The 22,991-nt window shown below is 31.9% G+C and overlaps 1 protein-coding gene across 3 annotated transcripts in view; it reads right to left on the bottom strand.

The window, feature by feature from the left end:
- Dmd (dystrophin) overlaps positions 1-22,991 on the bottom strand; it is a 1,613,500-nt gene that overhangs the window by 1,409,312 nt on the left and 181,197 nt on the right. For all 3 annotated transcript variants that reach the window (XM_023715436.1, XM_023715435.1, XM_023715434.1), the window contains exons 18-22: positions 22,743-22,913; positions 9,062-9,184; positions 6,421-6,558; positions 3,369-3,521; positions 2,330-2,512 (exon numbers count right to left, since the gene is read on the bottom strand). In XM_023715436.1, coding sequence (XP_023571204.1) covers positions 2,330-2,512; positions 3,369-3,521; positions 6,421-6,558; positions 9,062-9,184; positions 22,743-22,913 — 768 coding nt within the window. The remainder of the gene's footprint in view (positions 1-2,329; positions 2,513-3,368; positions 3,522-6,420; positions 6,559-9,061; positions 9,185-22,742; positions 22,914-22,991) is intronic.

The following is a 22,991-nucleotide window of genomic DNA, read 5'->3' as shown; positions in this document are numbered from 1 at the left end:
TCTCAAATGTTAAGATGTTAAAATACTGCCTACACTATTGAATGTTTGCTGTCATAAATGTCTATCTACAAATTTAGAGCTTATGTCTAAAAAGAACAGTAAGGAAATCTTAAGAGAAATACAGATGAGAGAAATTGAGAAGGATAATGCAAGAAGATGTAAGGAATCTTGAAGCTAAGGAAATCTATGCTGCATAGGTCTGTATATGATTATGGCAAATACAACTTTTCATAAAGCTCTTCACTTGTGCCTATCTTAAGTGATTCTACGGTGGAAGACTTGAAATAGACAGCTCTACTGAATGAACAGGGTAAAAATCAGCTTTTATGATATAGTACAAATCAATTGAATATAACAGTTCCATTTTGACTTATCTATGTACATAGCTTCCTACCTATTAAAATCCAATGCTAAATAATATTAAATTTATTATAATTTATATACAGATAAATGAAAGCTAATACAGAAACCTCCTACTTCTGAATGTTGGAAATTTCTTATATAATGTTTTATAAGACAAATGGCTATTAACATTTTAGTCTAATTTGTATTTTTAAAGTTTCATACTGGTTCACTTATCCTTCCTTTATTTTACCAGGCAATCTTAATAGCTATTTTGAAGATAAGAATATGTAATATAATAACCATTGTTAATTTCTGATCATCTTGTTTTGAAATTCTGTATTGTTTTTATTTTTCTCTCTTTAAAACACTCATTGTTATATTTTACAAATATTTGTAGAACACCTACTATGTTTAGGGACATACAGATTTTAAGTGACCAATTCAGGGAGATTTTGGAACCTATGTCTGCAGAACATTAAAGCCTAATAAGTTAACATGGATTGTTTACAACAAATTTTAGTCTTGCACATTGGATATTTCACAACAGAAGTCAAATTGAAATGGAGAAATGAGTAAGTATCAGATAATTTAGAGCCAATGACTTCCTTGTAAATGACCTATTAAAACAAGAAAAGTCATAGTGCTAGAATGTTCTTTGTGGTTGCCTTAGTCCTTTACCTCCTTTTGCATTTGCACATACAGGATACTTGTTACAATAAGCTTGAGTGATCTATGGACACCATGTTTACAAACTCTAACATGAAGGATAATAGGCTGAAATGCTCAGGCAACTAGAATTAAACTTACAATTTCAAGTTATTTCAATATTTCTTATATTATTTCCTCCAGTAGTAGAACATTCAGGTATTACTAAACTTCAGAGGTGTTGGTTTTCATAAAAAAGTATATTCATGATTTAAAAAGTATCTGTAAAGTGCTGTATATTTTCCATATATCAAAGCTTTATTAATTATCTAAGAAATAGTTAAATATACACCATGGTAAATGAACTCAACAAGAAGTTGAGATCCTATGAAATTTCACTTATTGGCTGAACTATTTGCTACTGCCATTAACATGGGGCAAAATTGTTGAACACCTGTTTCTTATGATTCAATAATGCTTAAGTCTCATTTTCGAAACTTTTTATACCCTGGTTTAACAAGGAGGACTTTCCTGAGTAATTACAGATGTGGTTCGTTCACCTTTACCTTAGAAGAAATGGGAATAGAAACAAAAGCTGTCAGAAAAATCTCTGTGATATATGCCCTATTACAAGTAAAGAATACCAAGATTTTAATTACGAACTGTGCCATTAAAGAGAAAATCACAAACTTTCATCCATTTGATCAAAAGAAGAAGCATCACTCCTTTTCCTTTTTGCTTGTAAGCATTTCAGTTTGACACGTTCTGTTCATCTGCTGTCAACAACCGATCATCTTACTAGCCATCCAGTCCTTTTGATTAGCACTGTCACCCACTAAGTAGTTAAACAAGGAAGGCAGACTAAACTACTATGCTTGAAGTCAAAGAGATAATGCTTTATGCAGGTCAATATAAGATGATGTTTCACAAATTATTTATTTACCAGTTATACAGTAAGAAAGTAAAATTAGCATGGGATGATCTCAGGAAAGCAATACGCATTTCTGGATTAGACATCGAAGTAAAGTAAATGTATGATAAATTGACAAATTAACATTGCCAATGTCATGAAAAAATGATGCAGCAAAAAAAAAAAAATTAAGATGTACTTTTCCCTTTTGAAACGGGAGATGTTCCTAATAGCTGTTAGTTTATTGTGTCCCTAATCTGACAAAGTTAAGCACTAAATTTACAGGAGCCCTTGTGAGGTGAACTACTTGCTTTCCGAATGCACATTAGAAGTTTGAAATTGCACCTAGATTTGTAGTGCTGTTAGTAGGCCTCTGCTAAGAGAGTAGTAGTTGCAAACACATATGTGGGTTTGCTAGTAACAACTCACAATTTGTGCAAAGTTGAGTCTTCGAAACTGAGCAAATTTGCTCTCAATTTCCCGCCAGCGCTTGCTGAGCTGGATCTGAGTTGGCTCCACTGCCATTGCGGCCCCATCCTTAGACAAGCCCTCAGCTTGCCTACGTACTGCATTCAGCTCCTCTTTCTTCTTCTGCAATTCACGATCAATTTCCTATTGAGCAAAACCAATACAGGGCCCAGGGCAATTAGCTAACCACATCAACCAACCTGCAAGCAGCAAATATTTCTCAGAAATTTCATAGGCTGTTGTTCCTTTATTGCTAACTTTCAAAATTGACAAATTTGGAAGGAGTCACTGTCATCCTCACTTAAGGATCCAAATATTATTTCTAGGTGTCATTTAGATGCTGAATTTTAGATATTCTAGCTAAGAAAATATTAAATTTATGTAATATTTTCTTTATCCTGAATTTATCTTGTGCTCTGAGTGCTCACTCAAATTGGAATGATGATGTATTTTTTACTAGGGACTGTCCATTTTGAATATATTTTAGTGGGCCAGTCAGTAAAGTATTTATCTTTTGAAGTTTTGAGGAACTCAACAGAGAATGAAGCAAAATAAAACATGCAAAATTATAACAGAAAAAGACATTGTCAGACAATATGCAAATAAATCTATAGAGATTTGACACAGAAGTGTGAAGATGCTCTGGTGAAATGAATGTGCTAACATGAGAAAGAAGTCGTCCATATACCGATAAGTCATTACTTCATCTGGAACAAAGATACACAAAGTCAATACAATTTTACAAGAGAACATGTGACATTGCTTATTTCATTGTACATTGTCAACAATCAAAACTTTTTATTTGTTCAACATAATGTCAATTGAATAACACTTAATACAATACATTTACCAAAACAAAACACAGTACAAAGAGGTGCATCAAATCAAAGAGAACGCTAAGAGAGGAAACAAAAACAGCTATATTTTAAACACGAGCTTTACGGGTTAAGTAATTACACTAGCAATAAAATCTAATATTGACATTCTAAAACAACATTACCTTTATTTTCCTTTCATCTCTGGGTTCAGGTAGGCTGGCTAATTTTTTTTCAATGTCATCCAAGCATTTCAGGAGATCATCAGCCTGCCTCTTGTATTGATACCACTGATGAGAAATTTCTAGAGCCTTTTTTCTTCTTTGAGACCTCAAATCCTGTTCATGGTGCAGATATTATTAAAATATCAATATATATATATATACATATATATATAGCACACTGTCGCCTGTAGTTATTTAAAAAGTAATTCAAGTCCCTTATCTTTTTTCTATACTTTAGTTTTAAAATCCCACAAAATATAAAACATACAGATGAATTATTATATTACATATGTGTGTGACAAACTTATAAACACAAACTAATAAACTTGAAAAACACACTTATATTATTTTCCCTTTGTGTGTTCAAACTTGTTTAGAAATCTTGTAATATTAATTGACTTTTAATGAGCTGTCTCAATTGTTGCATGATCTGCATAAAAAACTTTACTAAACATATTTGACTTAACCAAATAGTGGCAAAAACATAGTGAGTTTGCATCTGAACTCTAAAATAACTCAATTTCTAATGTTTATGTTGTCAACCCTTAACTCAACAAAACTGTATGTTCATGTAGTCATGATTACAGAAATGCCTATAAAATATTGTGTGATTACAATATAAATTCATTTTGGTTATCATAAAAATTGTTCTGAGCTACATGTATAGAAGTATGTCTACTGTTCTTATAGCTGTTTATATACATGAGAACGACAATTTAAATACTAGAAAACTTATTTCCTTCAGACAAGGCTTGCATAGGCATTGTCTCCATTATTATGCCATACTATATTCTAGATGTTAAAAGATTAACTTTATAAAGTATATGGGTTTCAACCAACCTAATGAGAAAAATAAGTGACTGATTTAATAAATCAACAAGACAGGACAATACTCTTGCTCCTATACACATAATCAAATGTATTCCCTAGTTGATATAATTATGACGCAGTTCTTGGGAACTTAAGAACTACACATATGGGTTTCATTTCTTCAAGGTGATAGGAATTAGGGTATTATGTACACATTTAATTTGAACAGAAGAAAATGATGCCTATCAAATACAGTCTGAAAAATTATTTGCATTGGAAAGTCTTAACCTTCCTTGCAATGTTTCATACATACTAGCATTGGAAAACCTTGGCAGATGAACATAGTTTCTCAATTTGGTGGTACGAACTAGTTTATCAAGCAAAGTTCATAGTTTTTATTAGTCACTTATAGCATATTTGCAATAATGATTGAGATTTCCTTCTCCATTTTGCCTAAAATTGGCAATATAAAATTGACTTTAGTTCACATTTTGTAATACATTTCTAAACCTCCCATGGAAGCAACAAATGTCTGTGATGAGTCCAATGGAGTGTTGATTTTTGCAAAGGTACCATGATATAGCCATATTAGTGAGAACTGAATTTAGCATTACAATTGACACATTCCACATCTTTGCCAAAATAAAGGGCTTGATGGTAATAAATCTGAAAATCTTTGTATTTTCTTCTTTTATTTATTTATTTTTTTTTTGTTAGGGAAGGGTCTACAGCATGTTCAGGGTCTCACTGCTAGATCGGACTCCTAGTGATCTGCCTGTTTACGGCCTTCCAAGAGCTGGGATTACAGGTGCATGCTACCATGCCCAGTCTAAATTGCTGTCTCAGTGCACCCCAGGGATTGGGCCAGCACAGCAGACCTGGGGATCAAGCCCCTGGCCCCTGAGCCTGCTTGCAGGTGCTTTATCTTTGTCTTAAGCACAAGGCTTTATGAAAAAATATTTAGAAATATAATATAGATTTATGTAGTGATATGCCAGGTGACCATTAAATATTGCTATTCCCAGGATACATGTCATCATATGACCAGAGTCGATGCTTCTGAAAGCTTGATCAGAACCAGAAGGGTGAGAGATACAGAGCTCTCTGACTTTCTGAGCACACTGTTGTTTTCTTTGTACTCCCCTCAAGGAAGAGGCCTTTTCCATTTACTATATTTATCACCAGTTACCTTCAGAACACCTGCTGGCCAATTAGACTTTCCTTGTGGATTCCTTTCAGGCACAATATTGTGTAATTACATTCTCAGCAGTGTTTATTTGGTTTACTATAGAAAAAGATTTTATACTCTTATTTGCATATAGAAAGCAGATTCCATCCACCTACTGGTTGGATCTAGGTATTAGACTACAAAGCTCTAAAAGAGTGATTTACAATGAAAAGCTTGGCAATTAACAATATTAGAAAATCAGCCATGCATGCGAAGAGTGAATATTGCAAAGTATATAAGAAAAAAGGTTATTTTACAAAACTTTACATGTCCAGTCTCATTGAAAGTACTTTATAGATATTACTGCAGAAAAATAAACAGCTTATTCTCTTCTTTCTGTACAGTCCACGTGAGTCATATGGGTACTTGAAGCCATACATTACTACTTAGCATTAAAACAACTCTTCTTCAAAGACATTGCAAGTATTTTTGAGGATTCCTATATAAGTGAAAGTAGACTCATAGATGTGCAGTTAGTTGCAAAGAGTGACTTCCTGGTACAATAAAGTTTATTTTAAAAAATGATGAGATAAATTTGAGCAGTATTAAACAAATATAGTAATCAAGATTGGATCTACTATAACTAAAACAGAGAATATAATAGAAGCAGGAATAATGGAGAACATATACTTGCTTATTTTGGCTATTAGTGTAAATTTTCCAACACAAATACAAACATAACTTATAACAGCAAAGTATATTAGAAAATTAAATGCAGGAATTCTACTATGAATGGTGCATTTTGGTGTCCTTCAGTACTATTCAGAAAATATAACTGAAAAAAAATTGTAAACTTTAAGCAATATCACTTTCAGTTTCAGAAAACAAAAATGTTAAATAAAACACATATTGAACAGAAAAATGTGAATTTCTGTTGACTAAGACTCTTAAACAGATTTTTTTATGCACAATATATTTTACCCTACATATGAGAAAAACCACAGGCAAGGTATATTATAATTTTAGCTCTAATACCTTGAGAGCATTATGTTTTGTCTGTAACAGCTGCTGTTTTATCTTTATTTCCTCTCGCTTTCTCTCATCTGTGATTCTTTGTTGTAAGTTGTCTCCTCTTTGCAACAATTCTTTTACAGTACCCTCATTGTCTTCACTCTGATTAAAAACAACAAGTACAGTCTTCATTTTGGTTTCTAAAAAGCTGTACATTGTTAACAGAGATAACAAAACATGTTATTTAAACACACACAAAAATCTAATTTAAAACTTTCAAGGAATGTTATTATAAAATACTGTGCTCATAACATTTCTTTTGTGTTTTGTGTTTTAGCTTTTAAGAGAAGCAAGTGATATATATATAATTTTAGAGGCATAGTTGGAAGTTAGGGCAGTAAGGAACTCTTTTACCAAATGAGATTTTTGAAAAAATATTCTTTAATTTGATTTTAGTATGGTTCTAAAAGTTAAAATGTTTGGAGATGTATTTCAATCTTGTCATTACCAACATTAAGTGATCTACATAGAAATACATACATGTATATATGTAAGTGAGAGATAGAAACATGTTTTAAAATAGCAACATACTATTACATGGAAACTTTTCTTTAAAACTTTTCTACTTATTATCTAATATCTTCTTTGTTTTTGCATCCTAAATATTCAAATTTGGGATGCAGTATATTAATAAAAATTGATATATTTATTTCATGTCAAATAGTATAAATAGTTAAAATTTAAACTGTCATAAGGAATACTAAGTCAGCATTAAAAATCTTTGAAAAAATAAATTTAAAAATTTCAACATGTATTTTGCTGTTTTATGCTGTAATGTAATTCAATTTTATTAAAAATAAAATTACTTGAATAAGTTCTAGCATAATCTATTTGGATATGTGATCATGTTATTTGTCATCTCTATTTAATGTATCTTTCAATTTAGAAATGAAAATGATCTATTAATCAAGCTCATCATATAAAGGTACTCAGCATATGCTAATAAGCTAAATATAAAAATGACAATTTTCAAAATCATATGTATGCTTGCATTATTTTTATGGTACTATAGTAACATCTAAAATTCATGCATAAACTCAAATACATGAGTAAAGATCTATCAATTTCATTTAATCAAAATGAAATTTTTTTGAGATTTGTAAATTATTAGTCTGGTGAAATGTAGCACAAAATACAAATACTTTTAGTCTATAAAATAGCTTTCTCATATTTATATGTCATTTAAAACCATAGCATTTTTGTAGGTCTGCGAACAAAAATGGAATATGAAAACATGTATTTCATTTATTTCCCCTCAACCAGGTAAGGGCTCCAGGGAAGGTTCTGTCTTTAGGCTAAGAGATAAACAGCACTGTTTCACCTCAGTGTCCTCTGCTTTCTTCTTTAAAATGAAGCAGAGGCAGTAGGAACTCAGCAGTTTGGAAAGACTCTTCCTGTTTGTCTTTCCACCAGCTGAATTAGCAAGGCCACCACAACCCAGTAATGGGGTCTCCTGGTTAAGGAAGATCAAGGAAGTCAAATTTGATACCGGTGGGGAGCGTGGTGAGTGGAGCTATTTCTCCTATTACTTCACATGCCTACCATTAAAATTTTATATATTGTCCTCTGATCTCATTTTAGAGCATTGTCTGAGAGGTCACTGTCATTAAAATAATTCTGAAAATCTCCAGAATGATACATATAAAGGTTAAGAAGGCCACAGAAGTGATGGCAGTGGAAGAGGAGAAAAGAAATTGTGGAAAGGAGACGGAGGAGGGAAGGTAAACAGTCAATGAAAAGGGCTGTGAAGCAGCAGTATTCAAGCCACAGGGAAAGATAAGAAAGACCTTTTGAAATTTATTCAAGATTGAATAAACGTTTGGAGTTTATGACTAGCTCATGGGGTAATATTTCTCTACTCCTATCAAGTACCTTGGATGTATACATGATTTTTGTTTGTTTGTTTGTTTTGTATTTTAGGGAAGGGTCTACAGGGAGTTCATGGTCTCACTACTAGATCAGAATCATAGTGACCCATCTATTTACAGCCTCCCAAGAGTTGGGATTCCAGGCGCGCACCACCGTGCCCAGTCTGAATTGTCTCACCAAGTCCCGGGGGCGGGGCCACACAGCAGGCCCACTATCCAAACCCGGGCCCTTGGGCCTGCTTACAAGAGCTTTAATCCCCGAGCTGTTTGGCCAGATCTTTATACATGTTTTAAACACATACTATTTACTCAACTTTTGGTAAAACCATCTTGTGGGAAACCTTAGTAAACAATGTTTATATTATGTGAAGTTGTACCTCTGACACAGAACATCACCTATCTATGATCGGTGAATTAATTAATTTTCTAGTTTATTTTCAAAGTGGCTCCTTTTTATAACATTCCCCTACCCAGAATTCAAAAGTAGCACAGGTCAAAGCAAAATTCAACTATTTATTAAAATTCACAATACTCCCATATGACAATAGTATAGTAATTTGGTATTCATAATGAAAGGTCAACAAGAATAATTTGCATTTATAAAAATCATTAGAATCACACAATATGTCAGGTGTATTCTGAGAGTTCAGTTGGAGACGTGACTTATCTAATTTCCTTCCCCATATTTATTCATTTTCACTCCTACTTCATTCACACTTTTATCACAACCAATTTACCATATCTTTATTGAAGTCTTCCTCTTTCAGATTCACCCCCTGCTGAATTTCAGCCTCCAGTGGTTCAAGCAATTTTTGTATATCTGAGTTAAACTGCTCCAATTCCTTCAAAGGAATGGAGGCCTAAAAAAAAAGATAGTGCTAATTTAAATCAAAATTACTTTTTATTAGAAACATAAACCAAAAGAAATACATTTATGCAACCTCCTGTTGCTAAACTAATAACATGCATTATGTTTCCATAATATATTTTATGAAAGTTTTGAAATACAAGTGAGAAAGTATCTGAGGATGCAAATAAGGACAGTTAACAGCATCATAGCTGAAGATACATGCAAGGTAATGCAATTCATCATTCTGTGGTATGTAAGTGACTTTACATATATTTTATTGGGCTAATTTTTAATATTCTACAGTTGATTTTAATCTTATGTTACATTTTAATTTAAATACCAATTGAGTAAATATGTCTTATCAAAAATTACCTCATTCATCAAAAAATGTAATCAGAGGTACAAATGTAGAATTATCACCCTCGTCTTAAAAATAATACATGGTAATCTACTGAAATATTTTTAATGATGATCTACCATAGCAAAATTGACAGGCATGCTCTCCTAAGAAAACTAATGGTTTTCTTAGCTTGAATCAGAAATATTTTATTAGGTGGCACAAATCAATTCACTTGAACAAACCTAGAATATTTCACATGAAGTATCCAAATATCTTTTTCAACCTTATAAAAATCAGTCTCTTTAATTCTGAAATTGATACTGACCACAGTCTCAAATACTTTAAAATCCCTTTAGGTTCTAAATGAAATACTTGAAAAGGAGTGATGAAACAAAGACACTGAACATCAAATATTCCAAAAAAGAGGAAGCATTTATTTCAATAAAATTGTGTTAATGGAATATGCTTCTTACTTGATCTTTATTCTGTATTTAATTTTTCCAATCATAACCCTGGAGAATACTTTATACCTGACAACTTTTAAAATCCTGCAGTTGCTCTGCAGAAATTTGATTTTCTTTCAGTAATTTCCCTTTGTAAAACCAATGTAGGAACAACTCTCAGTGTCTTATGTCCAGGATGATCACAGTCATCATCTCTACCTCTTCTTTCTCAGTCACAATCCCAGTCAGAGTTTTACCCTATTTTTCTTAGATGAAAACTCTGGAGAACAATTAGTATAAGTGTTCAGGGACAAACCAAATACAGTACCTAATCTGTTACTGATATATAAGTAGATAATTTAAGACTATTCATGAAGACATGATTTTCATACGCAATGTGAATAAACACATAGTTTCGAGGCAGTTCAATATCTCCACAGCATCCTTTGAACAGTGACTTGTTCTCATAGTACTTTTAAAATATAGTGACCATTTGTCATTTGAAATACCACAATAGTTTCTTGAACCAGTACAGTTTTAAGTACCATAAATATGCTTAAAGGATGTTACAATCTCAATATTATTACCATAATTCTATTGTAAAATCATAATATTTAAAGAGTTGTAAAAGTAAGATAATTTCAGTTGTTCAAAATCAAATCATAATTATATAATACTAATGTAATGATATGTTATTGAATGGGTGTTCACATTTGCTGATGCTTAATAAGGGCAACTACATTTTCACATGATTTCATGAATGTAAAATATATCAAGTCCAAAAAACATTTCAAACTTGGATATTGAAATAACATGTCTCTATTTGCAGTCTGATTTACTTTTTTTTCTTCTACTTGCTTCTTCTATAGCTCATCTTCTCTTGATATATTCAAATAGCGTAATTTCCAAAGCTTACAGCTTGGGCCTGTTAAACCCTTTCCCAATATTTCTTCTATAGTAAAATATACTTCTTTCCATGGATTTAACTATAATTTTGGCTCTTAAATTATCATCTTTAGGTGTGACCTCACTATTGAATTCCAAACTCTACTGACCAACAGCTGGCCAATTTCCTACTTTACATTGTTTAGAAATGAGCTCATTATCTTTTGCCCTCAATACTTGTGACAAAAACTTCCCTAGTTCAGTCAGCATTTGTCTGTCTTCCATAGTTAAAATATGTAAGGGGTGATTGAAATATACAGTGAATGTTTACAGTTTTAAAAATACAGTATATGAGACACTCTTTTTAATACCCCTCAAAATACCTCTTTGCTTTGAATACACTTACCTCGTTGTTTTTCCCACTTTGTGAAGCAGTTCTCGAAGTCCTTTTTTATGAATAACTGAGTAGGTATGGTAAAAATACTGAATGTTCCTGCCAAATGCCATCCAACACAAAGGCAAACTCATATATCATTACAAAATTTTACAGTGCATCCTCATTTACTATATTTCACAGATCTTGCACTATGTAGCTTCTGGTTCTTCCTCAAAGTTGAACCATGAATGATAAATATTTTGAATGGATTCAGCACTTCAAGGCACTCACGAGAGCACAACTAGTCATGAAAGAGCACTTCTACAACTGCTTCAGAAATTGGTAAGAACATTGGGACAAGTGCGTTCAAAGTCAAGAGGAATATTTTAAAATGATGGCAACAAATTTCACTGTAATCATTTTATTAAAAATACATATTCACTATATTTTCAATCACACCTTACAAATCATGTCATACTTGGACATCTTTTTCTATTAGCTGATAGATATAAAATAAATGTTAATTTGTGATGATGCACTTGCTTTGTAATTGTGATTCACACCATCTTTCTGAGTCCTTACCTGGAACAGATAATAACTTCCTACAAAGTGTACAACACTGTATTTTTTGCCCAATCAATTCCAGCCTGTGCAGAGTGGTCAAGTCCTTATGTTCCCCCAAAATGTTTTCATTTTCCTATCTGTCTAATCAAGATCCTTATGGATCTAATAAATATAAATAAAATAAAGTCCAAACTGAAACACGATAGTCTTGTCCCAAAGACCTTCACAGCTTTTAAAGGGTTCATAATGTAGGTTTTCCTTGTAGCCCATTCAGTGATCTTTTGTTATGCACCCCAAAGTTCCTCTGAATGTCTTTTATCTTCTCTTAAATCAACAAAAGATCCGCAGTGAAAGTGCATGTATTGGCCCTGGGCCCCATCACTTATTAGCTAAATTATTCATTTTTGAGCCTCAGTTTTATTTATAATATAGGAATAAGAATATCTACCTCATAAGGCTGCTGCGAGGATCATCTATATTGATAGAATGCCTGGTACTTAAAAATACACAATGAAGCTTGGCTATTATTTTCTCTTCAAATTCTATGTACCCATATGACACAAATAAATGCTCAATCAATCTTGGCTCTTATTGTTTACTCTCAAAATTGTACACATGCCGTGGTTCAGTTCTACATCTCTGAGCTTTACAGATGTGGATTTTGTAAGTTAACCACTTTTATTTCCTAAGATATCTGATAAACTCATGAGATATTAATGGTGAACACAGAGAAAGTTAGGCTCCAGTTTATGAAGTTTTATCATCCTGAACAACAAAATCATTGATTAATTAATCTGCAGTAAAGTAGAAGGTGGTCTCAGGGAAGATCCCAAAGATTACATGTATGTTTCCCTAAGCAGAATTTCCACAAATAATTTTTTGAAGAAAAAAAGGTGTAGAAAACTACAAAGATAATGAGAGGAAGTTTCACAGACACCAGAAGATGAGCTGTTTGTCTTGTTCTAAGTAGAGTTATACCAGGTATACACAATAGGTGCTCATTAGTAAATATTTCCTGAAAAAAAAGTGGATGAATGGCTAAAAAAGGGGTGATGAGATAGGAGAACAAATATTTCAAGAACTCTTTAAAAGAAAAAAATTCTAAGTACAAAAGTCAGAAGACTGGGCTGAATTATCTGGTATTTAATAAAAGGCACATGTAAAAAGATTTTAGGTGATATTATTTCTAATTTTTAGCTAGTGAAAAGACAAGATAATGAAAATTTAGACTTCATTATCAGGATAAAATGATCTAGAATTCTTGGCCAAAGACTACATTACATCCTGCAAAGATCTTTATGGGGATTAGGGATTTGAATTATGCTTTGTTGCTCCATAGTGAATAACTACAATTAAAGGGTAGAAACTATTTGGAGGCTTGGGGAGATAGCTCAGTAGAATAAGTGCTTGCCTGGCAAGCTCAAGGTCCTGAGTTCAATCACCAGTACTGCAAAAAATAAAATAAATTATTTGGGGCCTGAATTTTAGATTAACATAAGAACAAATTATTAGAGTTACCATATTTTTAAGTGGTAAATTTAAAGCAGTTTCTCATCACTGAAAATATTTGGGCAGAGAAAAGATGATAATGTATTAGGTCATATTTTAAAATTATGACCCTTTTGACATAGATATTTTGCTAAAATGTTATCAACTTGCAGTAAGTTTTTTTCTTTAAACATTCTAAACAAAGTGCTTAGAGTAATATGGTTCAGTAGAAATATCATACAATATATACAATGTGAGATTATCTAGTTCCCATATTAAAAATAAAACCAGGTAAAATTAATTTAATAATATATTTTATTTCATCAGTATCCCCAGATTATTATCATAAACACCTACAGCAAATATAAAATTATTTATGAGATATTTTTATTCAGATTTTCATGCTAAGTGTTCAATATCCAGAAATATTTTATGCTGATAATATGTCTTATTTTGGAATAGTCATATTTCAATTGCTCAGTAGCAACATGTACTTCATGGCTACTTAATTCATGGGTGGTATAGATTTATAGTGACTATTTTAAAAATAGCATTGAGAAGAACAAATAGCTCATTATTAGTCTGAATAATGTCACTGGAATATATTAGTAATAACAGTTAAAGTATGGATATTTTATTAAATACATTTTAACAGATTTACATTCATCCTATGAAGTCAGTCTTGTTCGTTTTCATTGTGTTTTCTGTGGGGGATTTTTTTGTAAGTCCTCTGGATATGGGAAAACTTATTAATGTATCTTAGACCTACAGTATCAGGAATCCCCACTTTTACGTGCAATGCTAAGTTTTATTGCACCCTCATTTATATATGAATATGTTTCTTAATTTCAAGTATATATCTTATGTTTCCCCAAGAAGGTTTTAATTGTTGAATTTGGCAATATATCCTATAGTATTATGTATTTTCATAGCAAATGCTTTATCAATTAGTAGTTCTAGAAATACCTAAATATTGATTTACCAGTGACCAATTTTATAACCCAAATAGCCATAAATGATCAACCCAATTATTTTAACATTATTGGGAGGATCACATCAAGTATTTGATGTCACTGATATTAACATTCTTTGGCCCCAAGGAGTGGGAGAATACAATAGCTTTGCTTAATACTTCACAAATTCGCCATTGGATCATTACAACTCTAACATGAAAGATTCCTTATCTACCAAAAATGTTTTATTCGTCATACTTTGATCTTTAAAATTTGGAATTCTTGTGCAACTTTCTAAAAACTATACAATCAGAAAGCATCTATAATTGAAAATTTCACTCTTGAGCTATCAAGACTTTAAAATATAAAGTATATCATGCTACTTTTTTCAATTCAGAGTTACAATAAATTGTGTAAGGTAGTTGAAAATGATGTATGATAAAACATGTTAATTACTGGATAAATTACTTCTTTGGACTTTAAATAAAATATGTGACCACAGAATTACTAGAATCACAGTTAAATAACATAATGTTAGACAGTACACACAGATATATTTAGAATATATATAAAATAATCAAACAGAAAACTGAATTTTGTCATAGAAAGTATATACCAAAGTAAGTTTTACACAATTTAATTTTTTACTTACCTTTTCATTTCAAGAACTTTAGCATGACTGTGCAGTTATACAAAATACATATAAAGTAGAACATAGAGAAGTTTAATAAACAGATAAATGGACACAAAATAAAGAAGAGACAGAGAAACTGAGAAAGACAACACTTTGTTTTCCTTGATATTTTAATGTTGCTTCAAATTGTTTTAACAATTATTAATTGTGCTTTGTTGGAAGGTTTAAGGATTAATGCAATTTAAGGCATTGTTGAAATTTTGGCATTAAAGATAACTTATATAACAAGTTTACAAAGAATAACAGACTGAAGAAAAGCACAATCAATTACAAACTGATTCATTTTAAATTTAGAGCATTCAAAATTATCCAGATACACTTTATCCATATTAAAATGTAAGCCTTCCTTTGGTTAAATATTATTTTGGCGTGCATAGATACACTAATATAATAATGACTGTGTTTACACAGGCAGCAAAGTGAACATTTATATATCTGGACTATGCAATCTCAGTAATCATGATTAAATGACCACTGTATTGGAATTACACTAAAATAGGAATTGAAAATAAATAATCCAAGTACTACAAATTGTTTTAAAATTGCTTCAAATCAATCTCTGCTTTCCATTTTGTGGCTCTGAAAATTTATCATTACAATATTAGCATAGAAAATAAAAAAGAATAATTCATAGAAACCAAATGAATAGTTTCAAAGACCATGAACATGCTATCATACAGAAAAGACAGACTACTGACATGATATAGAGTTATTTTAGATCACACTAACTGTAGAGAGGAAAAAATTACAGATAAATTGGAGTATTAAAAATTACTATGTCTATGTGAGAACAAAGATAATGAAATAAACTAACTTGTAGTCATTCACTCTTGTATTTTAAACTTAAACCACAAAACATCTAGGTAATACTTTTATAAATTAAACAAATAGAATAATGACATTACACTGGTTGCATTCTTTTGATATTAGGTAACATATCACTTCTCATTTAATACTTTAATGATGAAAATGTGGCTAATTTGTGAGGATAACTTGAGGAAATTACCTAATACATACTTAAAGATATTGAATTTTGAGATTTATTTCATGGTTTCACATTTCAGAATTGAATTAAAAGCATCCAGTGTTTGGATAACACATATTGTAAGGGAGAGAATCAGTTTACTGGCTACTTCTTGTTAAGTATAAGTTGGAACAGTTCTCTATTTTATATATATGTTACTTTAGAAGTAGCAAATAGAAAAGGAAAGGCCTTAACTAAAAAAAAAAAAAAACATATGGGAGAGACACAGATAATGTAACACTAAAAATATAACATTTTCTTTGTATTATTTATCTTCTCCATATTTAATTTTCTTTCATTGTTCTTTTCTCTTTCTCCCTTCTTTACTCCCTTCCACTTTTTGTCAGGTTTTTATTCATTTTAATTCACAGAAGTATACTGAAATCACTGTTTGAATTGAATTGATCATGTTTTCACCAAGACATCATAGACCAATAATGCATATTTGTTGACATAAAGAGAAATAATAACATACTCTTAGAATCAGCAGATTGGGATAGACAAAGCAATGTGATGGCATCTATGTTTTCTAACCATGGAATGGCATCTAAATTGTCTGTTATCTTGTGCAGCTCACTGCTTTTATCATAGATCTCTATACATATCTGAAGGTCTCTAAACCAAAGAACAATTCTTTTTTAAATCTGTTATCACTAATGAGAATAATTTTCCCTCATAAAGTATCCCAATCAGAAATTCTAAAATAGGTATAATAATTTCAAATGGCATGTTAATGAGACTCAAGCAGTTCTACCAAATGACACTGCTTAACAAACTCAATTACACATCTACTTTGAAAATATTTGAAGTGTTTATGAGAGATTTATTGTCAAAATTGGAATTGAATTAACCTTGTTATAGTAACAGATGCTTAAAAATGTGAAGAAAATTTTAGGATAGAAATTTTCTTGATAGATTTTTTATCTCACTTAAATCAAATGAAATTAACATATATATTATTGTATAGTTTGGTTATTAATCTGATAGTATTACCTGAGGAAATTAGCTTTAAACATTATATATTGAACACTATAAATTATGAAATATTTACAGAACTTTAGTTTTCAACTTTTTTTACAACTTCTTTATGGAAATTTTTAATTAAAATGGGTTATTCATATAGCAAGAGTAATTGCAGTATTTAACAAATGGTATCTGTCTGAAAAGGTGTTACATTAGAACATTTTTAGAAATAGATATCAAAGAAGGGAATGACAAATATGTATAAGTGTTAACAAAGTGACTGTAGAAATTTAGGTTTTAATTGCAATTTTGAAGTACAGTAAATCTTATTTGGACATTCTGGGTCATATTTATAATTTGCATCATATATTTTACAGTGATATTTAGGAGATAAGAAATATCTATCCAAGTTATCATTCAATCATCATTCATATACAAATACATATTTTAAAATAGATTAGACCTAACCATGGTTTTCTTTCTAATATATTCTACATAATATTCAAAACTCATTGCCTCTCTTGTTGGCATGCTCATGCACACAAAAATATCCCAAGTCTCTTATCCACGGGAAGATTATTTTTATATCTGCTTACTGATTGCAGGTCAAACAACTTGACAACTTTATAATTATTACAACAATTAGGCCATGAATATTCCAGTGCATGATGCCAAATTGTCAAAATCTCATTTTACAATTACAAAACACACACACACACACACACACACACACACACACACACACCCCAGAGTGCACACATATAGTGCTACATGAATCTTAGTTGCAATTTTGTGAAGGCCACATAGAAATTAAATAACATATGGTGCACATATCCTGTAGCACATCTTACAGAAGAGTTAAAGACAGGGAGAAATTAAGTTCACTTTTCTTTTCGTTAGTATCAGTTTCAGGGCCAATGTTTAAAATTGTATGCTAATTTAAACAGTATAATATTTCTATATCTCTAAAAGAAAAATTAAGATATCTAAGCAAATTCATAATGTCTTTAACAGAGTCAATTACCTGCCTATATTAATAGCACATTGCTAGATGAAATCTGTTTCAATTCTTTTGAAACTAAGAATTATGCAGGACAAATATATCTTAGTGTGTACATGAGTATTGAATTTCATAGGTACACTTTATCACTCACTCAGTGTTGAATTGTCAGGCATGTTTTAGCTAATCATTTTCCTGGCTCCCATAGATGATAACTGAACTCTGTTTTTAAGTTCCTGTAAATCACTATTTTGTGAAGTGATGTCTTTCTAGCCAGTTTCTAACCTCTGACTAGTATTCATTTGAATTTTCCTCATATACCCCACTGGATAAAGCTTTAACACAACTTGTCAATGTCTATTCAATTAAATATAAAAACAGGTGTCTCAGATACTGTGTCTAAATATCTTCCTGAGTCTTATTACCTACACCAAAACTTCATGTGCCATGCACTCTGTTCCATGAACAGAATGACTTTACTCTTCATGCAACTCAGTGTACACTCCTGAGATTTTTCATAACTTTATCCAGAACTCATAACTGTTCTGTATTTCTGAAGTGGTTTCTGAATTCATTTACCATGCACCACTCTGAACACAAGATGTATAAACCTATCTTGCTCCACAACTAAACAGTAAGCTCTTAAATCCAGTATATCTTACCTGCCAATATAGCCCCTACAGTAACAAATATAATTATATGAAAATTTACTATAATTATAGTAAATATCAATACAGTTGACAAAAGTGTATCTGGATTGCTTCTTTTTCCCAACTCTTCCTACATTATTTATGAGTTCCTGCAACTTTCATCTGTCCTAAATCACTAATGTCTATCTCTAGGTAGCTGGGAGGATGAAGAGGAGTATGCTGCCATAAGCAACAATACCAAGTATTCAGTTTATTTTCGCCTTTCCTATGTTTCTGCCTTCTGGTGCTTCCAACTTCTTTTCCTGATATTATCCCTTTACCCAAGCCATGTCCTCACACTCACATTCCCTAATGCAGAGATGTGCAGTGAGGTATAGAGCTCTCCTCACTGAATCTAACGAGTTTCCTCACAGTTCTAAAATCATCTCCAGATGATTTTTATAACAATTACTTTCTCACTAAAGCTTCAACTTCCTCTACTTATTCCACACAAATTTACACTCATGAAGTATTTTCAAAACCACGGAAAACTTTTGAGTAACCTAAATGAAAAAACATTCAAAGTTTCATGTGTGTTAAGGGAATTATTTATAGCAAGAACTTCCTTGTCTTTAAACTGCTAGGCTTGATTCTCAGTAAGTCTGGTCCTTGTCATTGAAAAAATAAAGACATCATATTTTATTAGCTCTAGTTCATTTTAGCAGAGAACCAAAGGAAAATTCAGCTATTTCTCCATTTCTTTGTTCAATCAACTTTCTCTGTCAGTCTTCAAAATTTGGCTATTCAAGTCTAATATATCTAATGATGGAAAAATGACTCATGTCAATGATTTCTACCATTTCATATCTGCATAAAAATCAGTAGATTTCCTAAATGTGTTTTTACATATCCTACATCAGTTGATCCTTACTACAGTCTTGATGTTAAAATAAGGCAGGCATCATGTCTCTTATTTTTGTAGATGAAAATGAGGCCCTGAGAGCTAAAGGAGACTATTCAAGATCACACAGCTAGTGATATGCCTATCTAGTATTCAGAACAATTTTTGTGGCTTCAAGTTAAGGACGTTTTGCCACTGCATTCCTTCCTCATGAGGGCTCAAATCATTGCTGCAGTGTGTTACAACTGAACAGGTAATTCCACAATCTAAACTGAAGATGCCAGTGCTCAATTTTTTCTAGGTTTTATAATCACTTTTCATGCATGGTCCTTGCATTTGACACATGAGCACTCAAGTATCATTCTTCACCAAAGAGTCAATGTAGAACCTGTTTCAGAGGTTTCAGGGTAATCAGTTGGCTAACTCAACTGCTTGTTATACTTGATCTCAATAGCTATTCTGAAGCTGATTACTCATATTCATACTTAATCTACCTTTACTTGCTTAACACTCTAAATTTTCTCCAGGTTACTTTCCTGCACAAAACCCAGCCATAGATTCCATCATAGGAAATTCATAGTCTCACCTAACACTATCCTGCAAAAATCTTACTTAAAAGGTTCTTAGTTTTTGAGATTAAAGGCCTTCCCCAAAATTTTTAGCAATTCCAGACTTGGCCTACTCTATAAGCAAACAAGTGTAAACCACTAAATATTCAATGTACCTTACTACATTGACAGAAGATAACTGAACTGTAAAGTTTAGAGCTAGCAAAGTCTGCTGAACTACTCTAACTAAAAAATTTAGCACTATATTATGTGAGCATAATTTGTATTTTCTGAACTCAGTTAGTGAGGAGACAGATAAAAAGATAGAAACCTTTCCTATATACTAACTCCAGTAGTTTCCATTTTATACATTCTATTTTGAATGTTTAATTTGAAAGTGAGGCTAGTTTTCTTCTTACAAACTAATCCAATGTAGCTCCCTTATCCTATAAAACACTGAAATAGTTGTGCAGAAAAACTATGTTATCTCTGTCACTGAGAAAGTTATACTTAGAGGTCAATCTTCTAAATCCATTGTTCTTTCTGCTAAAGTTACTTTGCCAGAATCTGAACATCTCTATGAAGATTTATTAGTGTTAAGCATATTTTATAACTACAATAAAATTTTTGTGTGTTTGCAAACACATATTTCTTAAATAAGTATCTTTATATATCCTTGTGTCCTTCCACAGTCTGTAGCACAATGGAAACTCAATATATTTCGCTGATGCACTGGATAAATAAGGACAATTCATTAGATACCCTGTTTCTCTGTTTTCTTTTCACGCTCATTGTAAAGCATGATTGCCTCTTCAAAGAATCCACATGGAATCACTCTTGCATTGAGTCATCTTTACTACTTCAGAGAAAATGGCATACTTTGAAAAGGAGAACTGAGACTGTTTTGTCTACTAATATGTAAATGAAAATATTGATTTGCAGTATGTTATGCCTTGCTTTGGAAGGAAAAATAAAAACAGTGAAGTAAATGGTTTATGTTACTCATGATTTCCATTATTCAGGCAAAATATAGAACAAAAGCTAACAAACCTTTGTTGGTTAAAAACTTGCCTTAGCTAAAAATACATTTCTGTGGTAGAGGATAAAGTGTTCCGATGTTTTAACATAGTATCTGTGAGTCACAAGCTTGTAACATATTTATTGGAAAATGACATCTTGTTGTAAGTATTTTATACTTTAGTAATGTATTAAAATTATATATAAATGATTGAAAGAATACAAAACATAGCAGTTGGTAGCAGTTTTAGGTAATTGAACTAGAAGTACTCTGTTTGCTTAAGTATTATCTACCATGCTGATATCTCTAGAATTAAATGCATTTAAATAGCAGGGTAAACACAAAAAATAACTACAGAAAAGTAAAGTTCCATAGCCTATTAGATTTTGAGCAAGGGATAATTACTATAAATATGCTTTGGGGAGGTGAGTGTTAAAGATAATTTTTGTTTTCTGCTTTACGTGACAGGATCTCACTATGTATGACAGGACAGCCATGAATTTACTATGTTGCCCAGACTGGCCTCAGACTTGTGGCTATCCTTCTGCCTCAGCCTCCTGAGTGCTGGGATTACAGGTTTGTGCCACTATGCCTGACTAGATAATTGTTCCATGTGCATAATTCCTCATATCACCTTACATGTATTTTACTTTCTACATCAAACAGATGTATTTATATAACACTATGGTCAATTGTTAATGCCCTGGAAAGTGTAAAACCTGTGAGATCGTGATATTATTGGGTGTCCAAACCTATGAAAATAATTTTGAACAATTTTTCTATGGATCAGTATTTACCTGATAGTTTGCATATTTTTCTAGAAATATTTAGTATTTCCAGCAAATATTTATGTGCCTAAAACATATATATCTTTACATATATTTTATATTTGAAAGCATATAACATGCCATATTGAAAAATCTGCCAAACTACCTTACATACATGTAGAGTAGTTCTTTACATTCCAGACCTTTCTCTAAGAATTAAAATTAAGTAATGTGCATTCTTATACTTTTGCAAAGCACTAAGAACATAATATTTTGGCTTTATTAAACATATATATATATAGGCTATCATGCAAAATGCTATACCCTCTTGTTCGTCACTAAATAGAATAATGATAAATAGATATGTAAAATTACAAAAATTAGGATATAGAAGCTTTCCCCTGATTTGTTTTCATGGCTTGAGTCTTTCATTAGTCTAATGGATTTGGTCGCAAAGTGTGGAAGTAGCAAAAGCAAGAGAATATATACGGGCACAACAAGCAAAGAGGAACAAACACCCTACATCGTGCCGATGTACAAGGCCTCATTTTGGCTATTTGTTCTACAATATACACAAGCAATAATATGTTTAGCAAAATATTTTAATATCAATAGTGCTTTCTTTAGGTAGATATCATTTGTGCTTTTTGGGGTTTGGCCTGCAGCATGCTATTTGTTTGTTTTCTGTAGGTTAGCCCTGAAAATACAAATGTAAACCAGAGCAGAATGCAGTTCTAGAATAGCTGTGGCAGGGAAAAAAGTGAGAGTGGAAAAGAGAGGGAAAGGAAGAAAGTGGAAGATAGAGATTGACATCTGCTGTGATAGTCAGTGGTAAAATTTCCTTAAATACATTTTGGCCTTCATTTTCTTTTCGAAAACCTTGCCGTGAGGGTTGTTTGCCCCTCTCAGGGCACTGCGAAACCTTCGCAAGAGACCATTTAGCACTAGTTTCCACCTTCGAGTAGATCTTCCTACCTTTCCAGTCTTAATTCTGTGAGAAATGGCTGCAAATCGATGGTTGAGCTCTGAGATTTTGGGCTCTACTAGTTTCCTGCAGTGCTCGCCGCGGTTTGCCATCAAGTTCGCTGCTTGGTCACGTGTGGAGTCCACCTTGGGGTGTATGTCATTCATTTCAGCCTTTAAACGCTATATTTCATGAGCAAGAAACAGGGCTTGAAGTTAGTAATGGAAAGAGGGGGGGAGAGAGAGTGAGCGAGCGAGTGA

The sequence above is a fragment of the Octodon degus genome, unplaced genomic scaffold (genome assembly GCF_000260255.1).
Source record: "Octodon degus isolate 3935 unplaced genomic scaffold, OctDeg1.0 scaffold00041, whole genome shotgun sequence".
NCBI classification, from domain to species: Eukaryota; Metazoa; Chordata; class Mammalia; order Rodentia; family Octodontidae; genus Octodon; species Octodon degus.
The sequence above is the reverse complement of the archived record's forward strand: the minus strand, read 5'-3'. Positions and strand labels throughout refer to the sequence as shown.